Source organism: Bos indicus, chromosome 18, assembly GCF_029378745.1.
Source record: "Bos indicus isolate NIAB-ARS_2022 breed Sahiwal x Tharparkar chromosome 18, NIAB-ARS_B.indTharparkar_mat_pri_1.0, whole genome shotgun sequence".
Classification (NCBI taxonomy): Eukaryota; Metazoa; Chordata; class Mammalia; order Artiodactyla; family Bovidae; genus Bos; species Bos indicus.
In genome coordinates this window covers 52,012,963-52,028,698 of record NC_091777.1, presented here as the reverse complement: position 1 = coordinate 52,028,698, position 15,736 = coordinate 52,012,963, and the positions used below count along the sequence as shown (strand labels likewise).

Genomic DNA, 15,736 nt, shown 5'->3' with positions numbered 1-15,736 from the left:
CTGCCATGCCAGCTACCATCCCTCCTGCACCACCCATGGGAAAGGTCACAGTGACCACAGGAAAATCAACCAGGGTGACAGGGCTACCTCTAACGGCAGGGAGGAACATGGACAGTTTATGAGCGAAGACTCAGCCAACAGAACAAAGCAGGAGGGTCTCCCCAAACACTTCCTCCGAGGACCAGGGAGCCCACAGTCAGCCCACTCTCCAGCGCCAGGTTCCTCTCTTCCCAGGACACACAGGAAACCTTTCCCTTCTCACCTGCAATCTGCAGCTCCTCCTGACAGACGCCAGGCTGGTGATACTCGAAAGCGGACGTCAGGTCCCCTCACCAGTCATCACTCAGCTGACCCCTTTCTCTCCTCCAGAGTCATCTATGACCTTAACCTTCTCAGATATTTGAGAACAATGGGAAGACCTGGGGCACCCATCTGGGTTTCTATGTCACCACAGAAATTATTACCAATTTTGGAGATCCCGGAGTCTCCGTGTCGTGCTGACAGACCCCAGACCAGAACACGGCAGAGGCCGACGCTGGGTGGGGGAGGCCTCTCATCTAACTTGTCACCATCAGCCTTGCTATTGAAAGTGTGCCCCACAGTCCAGTATGGTCAGCATCACCTGAGAGCTTGTTAGATGCAGACTCTCAGGTCCACCCCACACCTGCTGAGTCAGGCTCTGCATTTTAATAGGATCTGCAGACCCTCCCTGTGCACAGAAGTTGGGGAGAGGCTGCCCCGCCCCATATTATGAAGTCTCAGCCAGGCTGGGGAAGCGCATGACCTGAACAGCTGCTAAAACATTTCAAAGGTGTCACCTGGGGGTTTGCAGTCTTCATGAGGCTCCACAGGTGATTCCCATGCATTGTGGGGATGACGTCCCTGTGATAATAGTTCCTGATGAACCTCCCCTGCCAGGCTCCTGCTCTGAAGGGAAAAGCCAGAAGGGGATGAGGGAGGGCTGTGGGGGAGGCTGAGTGTGCATCTGGTCCAGAGGAGTGGGGACCCCAGAACTGGACACCCCAGGTTTGTGCTTGTCCACACAAGTGTGTGTGTAGGGGTGTGTGTGCAGGGGTGTGTGTTGATGTGTGTTTGTAGGTGTGTTTGTATAGGTGTGTGGAGTGTGTGTGTAGGAGTGTGTGTAGGGGTGTGTGTGTGTAGGAATGTGTGTGTAGGTGTGTAGGGGTGTGTGTACGTGTGTGTGTGTAGGTGGAGAATCACTGCTGTAGAAGGCAGGGGACTCAGCAGAGTTCAGGGAATAGAAATACAGAGGGTGAAGGGGGAGGGGGGCCACTAGGGAGGGAAGGAGGGGAGGGGAGGCAGAGAGCGGGGCCTGGGCAGAGACCCCGCCCCCAGGCCTGGGCAGAGACCCCGCCCCAGGCCACGTGACCCAGTGAAGTGCTCCTGCCCCCAGAGGAGGCCCAGCTCACAGGGGAAAGGACAGCGGAGCTCACACAAGGACTGCAGGGCTTGTGAGTGTTTCTCGACTAGAAGTTCTCCTCGCAGAGAGAGGGACACAGCAACGGCAGGCATCATGGAGCCCCCGTCAGGCCCTGCAAGCAGGAGGCATGTCCCCTGGAACAGGCTCCTCCTGGCAGGTGAGAGGGGACAATTTTCAGGGAGTGGGCAGAGACTGGAGACCAAGAGACTGGCTGGTGTCTGGGGGAGACAGGGCTCTGAGAGGGGACAGAGGGCTTGTGTTCAGACCTGAGGGCAGAGGACAGTGGAGCAGGGGAGAGTGGGAGGGCTCAGCCAGAGGAGACTCTCCAAGAACTAGAGCTGGTGAGGGGCAGGAAGACCTCAACTGCTATAGGTTTTACAAGTTATTTAAGAAATTATTCTTCACTGAGCAATAACTGTTAAAGACTGATGACAATAATAACAATTTATGTCTGGGTGTTACTCCAGAAAGAACACACCAGGACACTAAACAACACCCTTCCCTACAACTCTTAAAAGTTGACAAACACCAGGCTGTAGAGGTTCCTTCACCAGGAATTTGGGTACAAGAAAATCGGACAAGCCCCTGCCCTCACGGAGCTTACACTCTGTGGGGAGGAGACAGACAAGCAGAGAGATCAAAAGTGTGCTGGCAGATGCTACAGGCATCACGCAGCAAAGGGAGCCGGAAGGGTCAGCAAGTGAGCACAGAGGGTCTTTACAGCAGCTGGTTGGGGGGAGGGGCATCTCCCAAGAGGCCCTGAGTGTGAGCAGGTGTGTGAGGGCAGCGAGGGAGTGAGCCAGGGGACAGCGGGGAAGCAGAGGGAAAAACGAGCCCAGAGGCGCTGAAGTGATGGGGGTCATGCTGCTGACCTTGAACCAACAGGATGTATACATACACGCAGGCGCGCACACTCACACACACACACACACACACACACACAGTATAAAAACACACACCAAGGCTGAGGGATGAAGAGACCTGCTCAGAACCCAGCGCACCATTTCCCCATCCCCCACACAGGTCAGAATATTAACTGATTCCTCTCTCTTCCGTCCTAGTCTCACTCCTATCCTTCTGGACCCTGCCCACCACCGCCCGCCTCACTGTTGACACGGTGCCCCCACTTGCTGCAGAAGGGTCGGTCGCTGTTTTTAACATCCTCGAAAAGGAAGGGTTGATCATCGGCTATGGCTGGTTCAGAGGGAACAGGATAGATCAAAGAGCTGCGATTGAAGCCTACCAAATAATTAACAATTCACACACACCTGGGCCTTCACACACCGGTCGAGAGACAATAAAACCCAATGGCTCCCTGGTAATCCAGTCCGTCAAGAAGCAGGACGAAGGAACCTACACCGTGATCTCTGTCAAGGCTGATTTAACGAACGTTTCGGCTTCTGGACAGCTCCAAGTATACAGTGAGTGCTTCCTCTCTGCCCTCGGGGTGTTGGGTGAGGTGCATTCTGCTCACACTGGCAGGACTGACCGACCCGGATGGCGCCTCCGTCTCCCTCTGCATTATGTCCCGTGTTGGGGTTTGAACATTTAGTGCAGAGCGCACACTATCGAGACAAACTCCAAAGGGTCCGAATTCCACTCAGGGGATCTGGACCCTGCAGACACTGCAGAGAGGAGGACGGTCTGATGGGAGGGACTCAGCAGAGGGAGAGCACTCTCAGTCCAGCCCCCCTGGCTCCCTCCCTGCGACCATGACCCTGAGGAAGACCCTGCAGGACCAGCAGGGCCCTGGCCTGAGGGATCCTCAGAGAAGCCCAGGCCCACGGGGAAGCCCCTCCCAGACCCCGTCCCAGGGTCCCGGCTCCAGCGACCGTGGGGAACCTGTGCCGCTGGTGGGTGCTGGCCTCCCAGGCGGGGCTGACTGGGGTGGATGATTCCCCAGATCCCTGAGGCCAAGGTTTCTCAGCAGGTCACCAGCCAGGGCTCAGCCCCAAGAGCCGCGTCTGAGCAGGGGTGGAGTCCAGTCCTTCCCCTGAGACTCAGCATGGAGAGCAGGCTAGGCTGGGTCCCCACGCCGTTAGCTGACCCCCTGGGGGTCAGAGGCGACTCCAGAGGAAGGTCAGCATCCCCAAGAAGGACCAGAAGAGAGAAGACGCTCCCGACAGCTCCTCACCCCTCAGTGGGCAGCCCAGGGAGCCCTCTCCTGTGGACGCAAATAATAGTAAACAGTTTATTTGGCGACTCTTCTATGTTCAGCTTTAGGTAATTAATTATGAATGATTGGGCTTCCCAAGTGGCACTAGTGGTAAAGAAACCAGCTGCAATGTAGGAGACGCAGGTCTAATCCCTGGGTCGGGAAAATCCCCTGGAGAAGGAAATGGCAATTCACTGCAGTATTCTTGCCTGGAGAACCCCATGGACAGAGGAGCCTGGTGGGCTACAGTGCATGGGATCACACAGAGTCGGGCAGGATTGAAACGAATTAGCACAGTACTATGCCCAGCTTCAGATCATTAATTATGAATGACTTAAGGTCATTACAGAACACCGACAGTCCAGAGATCATTTACCATTTATCCTATTTTATGGAAAAGAAAGTGAGGTACAGGGGGATACAATCAGTGAATCAGAGCTCATCACACAGACCATAACTGCCCAATCAGGGTCAGGCCAGCAGCACAGCTCCACCTCTCCTCCATCCCAGGGGCCTTATTATAATATCTAGGAATGCAGAAGCCAGCTGTTGGTTCAGATCCTTTCTTTTGGGGCATCCCCAACTCAGAGGGAGAGAGTGTCACAGGGAAACAGAGAAATAATTCTGAATAAACAGAATTATTTCTCTGTATTCTAGAACTAAATTACCTGCATCAACCATCAAGTCAGTGACAGGAATGTCCAGGCCTCCCCTCCTTAGGTAGCCGATGGACAAGCTCCTTGCACTGAGTGAAGCAGAGATCATTTACTTGCTGGTTACTGGAGGTGCTGGGTGTCACTCCCACTGGAGTGAAATGGAAAGGACTCAGTCCCTCACTCCCCAGTCTATACCTGCAGCCAGCGCAGGGCCTGACAGGCAACAGGCTCTCAGTGTCTCTTTGGGGAAGGAAGGGCGGAAGGAATAAGGACGGATGAATGATCTGTGATCTCTTCAGGCGCTGGAATCTGGATGCAGAGTCCTAGGAGGCTCTGGCCATGCCTGCGCCTGTCTCTCCAGGGAGGGGAGCCGTGTTTTATCCTCCGATCACCTGCCCCTAAAGCGCACTGGGAGCCGAGTCTCATGGTGACTGTGGGCTGCTCCGCCGTGGGAGGGTTTCCAGGGGTGGGGGGCAGGGATCCTGCTTCTGGGCAGTGGTGGGGCTCTTGCACCTCTGGATGTTTGAAGTCGCTTGTAAATGGACATTTCTCGCTGTCTCTGCCCCTTCCATGTCTCTCACCTTCTTTATCCTTCATTCCGCCAAGGACTGGCCCTGATCTGCACAGCTTCCCTGCCCTTAGACGCAAACGTGTGCGCTCAGTCACGTCTAACTCTTTGCAACCCTATGGACTATAGCCCGCCAGGCTCTTCTGTCCATGGGATTCTCTAGGCACAAATACTGGAGCAGGTTGCCATTTCCTTCTCCAGGGAATCTTCCTGACCTAGGAATCGAACTCACATCTCTTGTCTCCTGAATTGGCAGGCAGGTTCTTTATCAGCTGAGCCATCGGGGAAGCCCCCACCCCCTGCCCTTAAGCCTTCCACAGATATTTCCCTAATTGACTGACTTCCCTGTTCCCAGCCTGGCTTGTGGCCAGGCGCACCCTCCCAGGTGATAGTAAAGGACTGAGAAATCTGGGAGCAGCAGCCTCTGTGAGGCTCCAGCACGAGCTACTTTCCCCAGGTCACCAGGAGAATGAGCTTCAGCTGTCATCACCGTATGATGGGAGCAACACATTAATGTCTCAGACGCAGAGTGATGGAAAATGAGGGGCGGTTATGGTTGGAAATCTTTCCAGCAACATTGTACCAAGCTCAGAGGGTCACTGTCACTATACACATCCAGACCAGGAGATTGGACATGGCCATCTTCATTCCCTAATAAATTATTTTGTTGTTGTTGCTTAGTTCTTCAGTCAGGTCTGACTCTTTGTGACTGCATCGACCATAACCCGCCAGGCTCCTCTGTCCATGGGATTTCCCAGGCAAGAACACTGGAGTGGGTTGCCATGGCCTTCTCCAGGGGGTCTTCCCGACCCAGGCATCTAACCCACGTCTCCTGCATTGGCAAGCAGATCTTTTACCTGTAAGCCTTCGGGAAAGCCAGTAATAAATTTTTAAAAGAGAAGTAATTGCCTTTCCTGCTTTGTGTAAAGTTCCCTCGGCCCCACAGATACACAGGGGTGGCAAAACTGTCTTCCGTAACATGCACAGAAGGGTATATAACGAATGAGACCTGAAACTTTTTAGAACCAGAGGAAGTTCTAGGAAAGGGTCCATCAAAGTTCACAGGAGAAGTTTCACTTCAGGCTGAGGACGCTGTACACGTGGACTGAGTAGGCACTGCAGAGATGTCTAGTGGGCAGGTCAGGGTCATCCGGGTATTGGGTGAGGGAGGAAAGGGAGCCTTCTCCTCACACATCCGCTCTTGAAGAGAGACCCACAGCCTTGTTCACAGGCTCAGGGTCCTCCTCGGGGTCACCTTTACAGAGCTCCCTGGGCCCCGGCAGTGGCTAAGACACCTGAGGAAGGAGCTTGGCCCCCGGCCGCTGACCTGGCCTCAGTCAGTCACCTCCTCCGTTCTCTCCACAGGCCTGCTGCAGCAGCCCTCCATCCAAGTCAGCGACCCCATGGTCAGAGAAAAAGAGAACAAGGTGGTCATGACCTGTATCACAAACGAAATGGACATCACCGTCAAGTGGATCTTCAACAAGAAGCAACTCAAATCCGCAAAGAACGTCTTCCTGTCCGAGGACAGCAAGAACCTCACCATAGACCCCATCAAGAAGGAAAATGCCGGGGATTATCAGTGTGAGATCTCCAACATAGGCACTTCCAACAGAAGTGAGACCTTTGAGCTGAAAGTGAAAGGTAAGTGACCGCTTGTCCCATGCTCCGTCTTCCCAAGAGCGTGGCTCCACCTACGGGGTGCACGATGGATCGAGGTCACAGCAGGCAGAGTATCAGTGAGGAGACTATTACAATAAAAAGATGGCAAAATCTTCATAGCTCCATCTCTGAAAAAAAAGGTGGAGGGCTTCCCTGGTGGCTCAGAGGATGAAGAATCTGTCTGCAGTGTAGGAGATCCGAGTTTGATCCCTAAGTTGGGAAGATTCCCCTGGAGAAGGGAATGACTACCCACTCCAATATTCTTGCCTAGAGAATTCCATGGACAGAGGAGCCTGGCAAGCTACAGTCCATGGGGCTGCAAAGAGTTGGACACAACTGGGTGACTCACACACACACACACACACACACAGAAAAAAATAATACAGTAAGTTTCTAATTCCTGGGGCTGGCATTTACTCTGTGACCTTGTACAAGATTTTTTTTTTTTTTCTGGTACACTATCTTTATATGGTAAATTTTAAAAAAATGTAAGATTTATCATGGAAATAATTTTGAAGTTTATAGCTCAGTGGTATTAAGTCCATTCATATAGTTTTGCAATCGTTACCCACATATATCCAGTACACCTTGGTTAGTATTGTCATCTAAGCGATATTAAGTCTTCCAGTCCATGAACACTTTTCATTTATTCATGTCTTCTTTAATTTCTTATACTATGTTTTTCTTTGAAAAAAAATTTTTTTTTAGTTTTTCTTGTACAAGTCTGTCAGCTCCAAAATTCCTAAATTTTATTCTTATTGATGCTGTTATAACTGGAATTTATTTTTATAAAAATGATGGTTAGATACTATGATTCAGGTAGCAGTTCCTCAACTGTATGCATATTGTCAGGTCCAAAGGCCTCTGCCGTTTTTGTCAAGGGGAGTGTTAGCCTTATCTCCTTCGTACAACATATAAAGGGAAGTTTTTAATTTTTCTTTTCATGTTGTTCGCTGTTCATATATAGAAATATAATTGCATTTATGTGTTGGTTTCATATCCTGCAGCTCTATCAAATTTGTTTATCACACCTAACAGTTTTTCGTGAAATTTTTAGGGTTTTCTGTTAATAAGGCCACATCCTCTGCAAACAGTTAATTTTGCTTCTTAATTGACAATTTCAGTGTCTTTTATTTTTTTCTTTCTTTGGCACCAAATTGGTCTATTACCTTTTTTAAAGTAATTTTTTGTAATTCACAAAGTTTTATTAGAATTAAACGAGATACCTGATATAGGTTCTTAATGCAATGGGCACTTTTTTATTAATTAATTTTTAAAATAATTTTTTAATTTATTTTTGGCCGGGCTGGGTCTTTGTAGCTGTGTGGCCTTTTTTTGCACAGGCTTAATTACTCCATTGCATATGGGATCTTCTCAGACTGGGGTGGAACCCATGTCTCCTGCATTGGCAGATGGACTCTTCACCACTGAGCCACCAGGGAAGCCCTGTCTATTACTTTTAATATTGTTTTGAATAGAAGTGGCAAAAGCAGGCATCCTTATCTTGTTCTTGATCTTAGAGGGAAATTTTTCAGTCTTTCACACTTAGAATGGTGTTAGATGCGGGTTTTAATATATGGCCTCTATAACACTGGAGCTTCCCAGGTAGCTCTAGTAGTAAAGAACCTGTCTGCCAAGGCAGGAAATGTAAAAGATGCAGGTTCAATCCCTGGGTCAGGAAGATTCTCCTGGAGGAGGGCATGGCAATCCACTCCAGTATTCTTGCCTGGAGAAGTCCCTGGACAGAGGAGCGTGGCAGGCTACAGTCCATGGGGTCACAGTCTTTGTGATTCCACTTTGGTAGCATCTGTGTTTCTAGGAATTTGTCCATTTTACTGAAGTTATACAATTTGTTGGCATACAATTATTCATAATACTCCTATAACTCATTATTTCTTGAGAATTAGTAGCAATGTCCCCACTTTCCTTGCTGATTTTAGTAATCTGAATCTTCCCAGTTTTTCTTGATCAGTCTTGTTAAAGTTTTGTCAGAATTGTTCATCTTTTCCCCCCAATTATTTATTTACTTTGCTGGGTTGGGTCTTCACTGCTGTGCTGGCTCTTCTCTAGCTGTGGCGAGTGGGGTTTACCCTCTAGTTGCGGTGCACGGGCATTTCATTGCGGTGGCTTCTCTTGTTCTGGAGAATGGGCTCTAGGGCCTACGGACTTCAGTAGTCGCAGCCCGTGGGCTCAGTAATTGCAACTCCCTGGCTCTCGAGCACAGGCTCAGTAGTTGTGGAGCACAGGCTCAGCTGCTCTGCGGTGTGTGGGATCTTCCCAGATCAAGGGTCAAACCCATGTCTCCTGAACTGGCAGACAAATTCTTTACCACTGAGCCACCAGGGAAGCTTTTCTTATTCTTTTTTGAAGAACCAATTTCTCGTTTTATTGTTTTTTCTCTTATTACTTTTCCATTCTCTATTTTATTTATCTCCACTCTAGCTGTTATTATGTCTTTCCTTCTGCTAGCTTCTGGTATGGTTTGTTCTGCTTTTGTGAGTTCCTTCAGTTGTAACGTTTGGTGGTTGATTTGAGATCTTTCTTCTTTTTTAAAGTAACCATTTACAATTATAAATTCTTGCATGAGATTCTTAACTTCACTGAGCCTCAGAGTCCTCAACTGAAATCATACTAAAAGGTCTCTGCTTCATGTCATTGTTTCAAAGATTTAACATACTATTCAATTAAACCCTTAGTAAAATGCCACATGCTGAAGAAATGTTCGATAACTATTAGATGCTATTATTACTAGTACTACCATTGGGCTCTATAAAATCAGGTATTCCTACAGTCGAGGACTACACTAGATCCACCTCTTATTAGTTATATGACTTTGGGTACCTTCTTTTTTATCATCACTGGAAGTCTCGGGTTTTTCATCTATTAAGTGGAAATAATGTTGACCTGCACTCAGTATGCCAGCAACCCGGGAAAACTCAGCAGTGGCCACAGGACTGGAAAAGGTCAGTTTTCATTCCTATCCCAAAGAAAGGCAATACCAAAGAATGTTCACACTACCGTACAACTGCTTCATCTCACACGCTAGTGAAGTAATGCTCAAAATTCTCCAAGCCAGCTTCAATAGTACGTGAGCTGTGAAATTCTAGATGTTCAAACAGGATTTAGAAAAGACAGAGGAACCAGAGATCAAATTGCCAAAATCCATTGAATCATAGAAAAAGCAAGAGAATTCCAAAAAAACATCTACTTCTGCTTTATTGATTACACCAAAGCCTTTGACTGTGTGGATCACAACAAACTGTGGAAAATTCTTAAGAGGTGGGAATACCAGACCACCTTACCTACCTCCTGAGAAATCTGTATGCAGGTCAGGAAGCAACAGTTAGAACCGGAATAACAGACTGGTTCCAAATTGGGAAAGGAGTATGTCAAGGCTGTATATTGTCACCCTGTTTATTTAACTTATATGCAGAGTACATCATGAGAAACGCTGGACTAGAAGAAACACAAGCTGGAATCAAGATTGCCGGGAGAAATATCGCCACCACCCTTATGGCAGAAAGTGAAGAGGAACTAAAAAGCCTCTTGATAAAAGTGAAAGAGGAGAGTGAAAAAGTTGGCTTAAAGCTCAACATTCAGAAAACGAAGATCATGGAATCCGGTCCCATCACTTGATGGGAAATAGATGGGGAAACAGTGACAGACTTTATTTTCTTGGGCTCCAAAATCACTGCAGATGGTGACTGCAGCCATGAAATTAAAAGACGCTTACTCCTTGGAAGGAAAGTTATGACCAACCTAGATAGCATATTCAAAAGCAGAGACATTACTTTGCCAACAAAGGTCCGTCTAGTCAAGGCTATGGTTTTTCCTGTGGTCATGTATGGATGTGAGAGTTGGACTGTGAAGAAGGCTGAGCACCGAAGAATTGATGCTTTTGAACTGTGGTGTTGGAGAAGACTCTTGAGAGTCCCTTGGACTGCAAGGAGATCCAACAGTCCATTCTAAAGGAGATCAGCCCTGGGATTTCTTTGGAAGGAATGATGCTAAAGCTGAAACGCCAGTACTTTGGCCACCTCATGTGAAGAGTTGACTCATTGGAAAAGACTCTGATGTTTGGAGGGATTGGGGGCAAGAGGAGAAGGGGACAACAGAGGATGAGATGGCTGAATGGCATCACTGACTCGATGGACATGAGTCTGAGTGAACTCCGGGAGTTGGTGACAGGACAGGAAGGCCTGGCATGCTGTGGTTCATGGGGTCGCAAAGAGTCGGACATGACTGAGCGACTGAACTGAACTGAATACAGAGTACATCATGCAAAATGCTGGGCTGGATGAAGCATAAGCTGGAATCAAGATTGCCAGGAGAAATTTCATAACCTCAGATACGCAGATGATACCACCCTTATGGCAGAAAGTGAAGAGGAACTAAAGAGCCTCTTGATAAAAGTGAAAGAGGAGAATGAAAAAGCTGGCTTAAAACACAACATTCAAAAAACGGAGATCGTGGCATCCGGTCCCATCACTTGATGGCAAATAGATGGGGAAACAGTGGAAGCAGTGACAGACTTTATTTTCTTGGGCTCCAAAATCACTGCAGATGGTGACTGCAGCCATGAAATTAAAAGACGCTTACTCCTTGGAAGGAAAGTTATGACCAACCTAGATAGCATGTTAAAGAACAGAGACAAACAAAGGTCCATCTAGTCAAAGCTATGGTTTTTCCAGCAGTTATGTATGGATGTGAAAGTTGGACTATAAAGAAAGCTGAGTGCCGAAGAATTGATGGTTTTGAACTGTGGTGTTGGAGAAGACTCTTGAGAGTCCCTTGGACTGCAAGGAGATTCAACCAGTCAATCCTAAAGGAAATGAGTCCTGAATATTCATTAGAAGGACTGACACTGAAGCTGAACTCCAATACTTTGGCCACCTGATGCGAAGAACTGACTCATTGGAAAAGACCCTGATGCTGGGAAAGATCGAAGGCAGGAGAAGGGGATGACAGAGGATGAGATGGTTGGATGGCATCACTGACTCAATGGACATGAGTTTGAGCAAGCTCTGGGAGTTGGTGATGAACAGGGAAGCCTGGTGTGCTGCAGACCATGGGGTCACAAAGAGTCAGACAAGACTGAGTGACTGAACTGAACTGAATGTTCAGGGTTATTATATGAATCAAATGTGGTATGTGTAAAGTATATAGCAGAGAGTTTGTCATATAATAAGTATCTCATAACAATAGCTAACATCAGTATTCACCTTCAAATTTGAGTTGACTAGTAAGGAAAACAGAAATAAAAAACAAAGTGATGCAAAAAATATTACATATTGGAAGGGAGGGAAAGAATAAAACAAAAGACTTACAGGAACATGTTACTGACTAAATATGGGAGAGGAAGAAAAAAAGGATTTGACTGGAAGGTTTCTTGTCTGGTATGATACTTTTCATCCTTGAGATGCAGCCAAGATGGCATTAGACATACAAGACATTTACTGGGAGAATGCCTGTTTAGGAAAGAGGGGCAGGAGTGGGAGGAGCCTGGGAAAGTCCTCAGACCGCAAGGCATATCTGACCCAAGTGAAAAAGAAAGAGAAGGAAGGAAGTTTTAGGCTGCAGTGCAGTTTTAGAGAGAGTCTGCAAAGCTGATGGGGAGTCCTTGAGCTAAAGTCACCCATGGAGGAAGATCATTTCTCATCAGTTCAGTTCAATTCAGTCGCTGGAACTGGAATTAAATCACCTCTGCTAGCTTTGCTTGTAGTCATGCTTCCTAAAGCCCACTTGACTTTGTGTTCCAGGATGTCTGGCTCTAGGTGAGTGATCACACCATCATGGTTATCTGGGTCATGAAGATCTTTTTTGTATGGTTCTTCTGTGTAGTCTTGCCACCTCTTCTTAATATCTTCTGCTTCTGTTAGGTTCATAACATTTCTGTCCTTTATTGTGCCCATCTTTGCATGAAATGTTCCCTTGATATCTCTAACTTTCTTGAAGAAATCTCTTGCCTTTCCCATTTTATTGTTTTCCTCTATTTCTTTGCAATGATCACTGAGGAACGCTCTCTTATCTCTCCTTGTTATTCTTTGGAACTCTGCATTCAGATGGGTATATCTTTCCTTTTCTCCTCTGCCTCTGGCTTCTCTACTTTTCTCAGCTATTTGTAAGGCCTCCTCAGCAATCATTTTTCCTTTTCACATTTCTTTTTCTTCAGGATGGTCTTGATCACTGCCTCCTGTACAGCGTCACGAACGTCCATCCATAGTTCATCAGGCACTCTGTCTTTCAGATCTAATCCCTTGAATCTGTCACTTCCACTGTATAATCATAGGGGATTTGATTTAGGTCATACCTGAATGGTCTAGTGGTTTTCCCTACTTTCTTCAATTTAAGTCTGAGTTTTGCAATAAGGAGTCCATGGTCTGAGCCACAGTCAGCTCCTGGTCTTGTTTTTGCTGACTGTATAGAGCTTCTCCAGGCCAGAATACTGCAGTGGGTAGCCTATCCCTTCTCCAACAGGTATTCCCAACCCAGGAATCAAACCAGGGTCTCCTGCATTGCAGGGAGATCCTTTACCAGCTGAGCTACCAGGGAAGGCCCTATCATTTCTCATAGAATTATTGAATTCACATCCTTACTGGGAGCCAGTGTGAAGGGTGTTCTCTGTGCGAAGGGGCAGTGAATTCAGAGGGCTTTCCGTCAATAAATGCCAACCACAAGACACCTGAGAGGCACATATTCATAGCTGTCACACCTGGTACCCAGAGAAAGATGCAGTCATGAAAAGGTGGGAAGTGATGTGTGGGCTATAAGGTATAGTTCGGGCTGAGGCAGAAAAAGGAAAGATGACCTCAACAGAAGTAGCATAAAGGTTACCTTTATTCAGGCAAGGAGGGGCAACAGTCGGCCTAACGACCAGGCTGAGCACGGAGAGGGATCAGGGAGGCTCCATATTTATAGGGAGGTTTGTGGAAGCGATAAGGGAAATGTTAATCAGGTGGGATGTTTTGGGTATTTTTTAGTTGAGATGGCATTTGTAGTTGGGCAGGGGGTGATAAGTCTTCTGGGCAGATGTAGGGGGTGGAAGGTTTCTGGACAGGGGATGATAAGTCCCAGATAGATGCAACTGGCCTGGAGCATCAGAGGGGCACCTAAAGTTCTGTTTTGTTTTCTCCGAAGTTAGATGATTCAGCAAGGGCCTTTGAGACTGTTGTTTTCTTTTCTAGGCCCAAAAGACTCCTTCATGGGCTAGTCACTCAGTCATGTCCGACTCTTTGCGATCCCATGGACTGTAGCACCCCCAGGCTCCTCTGTCCATAGAATTCTCCAGGCAAAAATACTAGAGTAGGTTGCCATTTCCTCCTCCAGGGGATCTTCCCAACCCAGGGATCAAACCCACATCTCCTACATTGCAGACAGATTCTTTACCATCTGAGCCACCAGGGAAGCCCCAGAAAAAGGTGGGAAGTTATAACATACAAAATCATGAAGAGGTGGGAAATAGTAACATACAAAAATAACCATCAGTCCTTCTTACATTTCCAAAGCCTTGGGAAATATATGTGTGCAGAAAAGGCCAGATTGGAACTGAGGCAACTCTGGTCACCAACCTAGAAATATATGGAGAGAGAAAGAAAATCACAGGGATCTAGTCACCTAATCACCACACAACAGCTCTCCCATAGAAAATCGATTTTGAAGGCAGAAGTAGAGACTACTTAATGTTGACAACTCTTTCGTAGAGCACCTCCCACTGTAAAATAATGTCACTTTCATTCATTCTATTCTTTTCTTTTCTTTCCACAACAGACTCTCAGTTTAAACTCACAACCGGTACCATTGCCGCCATCATAATTGGAATCTTGGTTGGTTTGGCTGTGACAGTAGCCCTGATGTATTTTCTGTTTTCAAATAAACTGTAGGGTATGCCGCCTTTCCTCTTGTTCTGCTTTCTCCGAGGCTGACTGCCCTGCTTGGGAGAGGGAAGGAAACTTCATCTCCGTCTCTGGCCTGGATCTGCTCCTCAATCTTCCTAAAGCCCTGCTTCTCAGCACTGATTTTTATGGGTCTCCTCTTCCCTGGTCTTCATGCTTCCTGTACCCCGCTCTCCCTTGGACGTGGCTGTTCCCACCCCATCTGATTTAGAAGGGTGCCGACTGAAAAAGGTGAACAACTTGAGAGCTGCGAGTTAGGTTTCACTGGGGGCAAAATGAGGACTGCAGCCCGGGAGGCAGCACCTCAGATAGCTCTGATAGCCTGCTCCGAAGAGGCAGTCGGGGAAGGTCAAAATAAAAGATTTCATTGAAGGAGGTGTTCATTTCATTGAAGGAGGAGTTCAAGGCAATTAAGTGCCCACGTTATAAGAGCTTTTCTGCTGAGGAGGTGATGTCGTCATGATGGGATTTAGTGCTTTTCTAGAGATGAGATGCAAGGATGGGAATCATGAAATCAGTTCCTGAGAATATCCAGCTACCCCACCAGATTCCCCGGAGCACAGGGTGCCTCATGCCCCCGTGAATTCCCTCGGGGGGTGTTGAAAGTCAACAGCTGCAGGAGCACAGGGTTGAGTCTCCGCAGAAAATGAAAGTGTTAGTCGTTCAGTCGTGTCCAACTCTTTGTGGCCAAACAGACTGTAGCCTGCCAGGCTACTCTGTCTATGGGATTCTCCAGGCAAGGCAACAAAGGAAGCCACCGCAATGAGAAGCCCGCGCACTGCAATGAAAAGGATCCCCGGCCACCCACAACCAGAGAAAGACTGTTTGCAGCAACGAAGATCTAGCGCAGCCCAAAATAAATTTTTTAAAGCCTGTTTCTAAAAAAATCTATGAACTTTCAGGAGTTGAACAATCCATGTTAGCAACACCCAAATCAATCAATATGTCATTCGTACCCTAAAGAAGACCTCCAGTTACTTCCCTTCAAAGAGTAACCAGCATCCTCATTTCCAATGCATGAGATAGGTCTGCCTGTTCATGCTCTTCCACATAGGAAAAACACAGTATGTCCTTAACATGTGTTTGATTCTTTCATTCAAAATTATGAGAGTCATCCATCTCATTGTATACTGTTGTGCTTAATTTATTCTCATTGCTGTATCACTGTATCTGTTGTAACCACATATTCCGGGAAACAAACTCACTCAGAAGGACAGTGCAGATAGTGGAGTGCAGTTTATTACACCAGCGGGCCCAAGGCAGAGTCTCCTCTTAGCCAAAGACCCTGACCAGTTTTTGTGAAAACCTTATATACCCTAAGCATACATGCCCAAACCCACCTCCCCAAAACTCCCTGAAACT

The 15,736-nt window shown here is 47.4% G+C and overlaps 1 protein-coding gene and 1 non-coding gene across 2 annotated transcripts; one reads left to right on the top strand and one right to left on the bottom strand.

Moving 5' to 3' along the window:
• Positions 1–823: 823 nt before the first annotated feature.
• On the top strand, positions 824–15,218 carry LOC109571740 (cell adhesion molecule CEACAM21-like). The gene is made up of 5 exons (XM_070772450.1): positions 824–1,026; positions 1,415–1,598; positions 2,503–2,862; positions 6,186–6,464; positions 14,250–15,218. The coding sequence occupies exons 2-5, from the start codon at positions 1,535–1,537 to the stop codon at positions 14,360–14,362; spliced, it is 816 nt and encodes a 271-aa protein (XP_070628551.1). The 5' UTR covers positions 824–1,026; positions 1,415–1,534; the 3' UTR covers positions 14,363–15,218.
• LOC139177406 (U6atac minor spliceosomal RNA) lies at positions 7,272–7,396 on the bottom strand. The gene has a single exon (XR_011561852.1). It is a non-coding gene; the product is annotated as a U6atac minor spliceosomal RNA (small nuclear RNA).
• Positions 15,219–15,736: the final 518 nt, after the last annotated feature.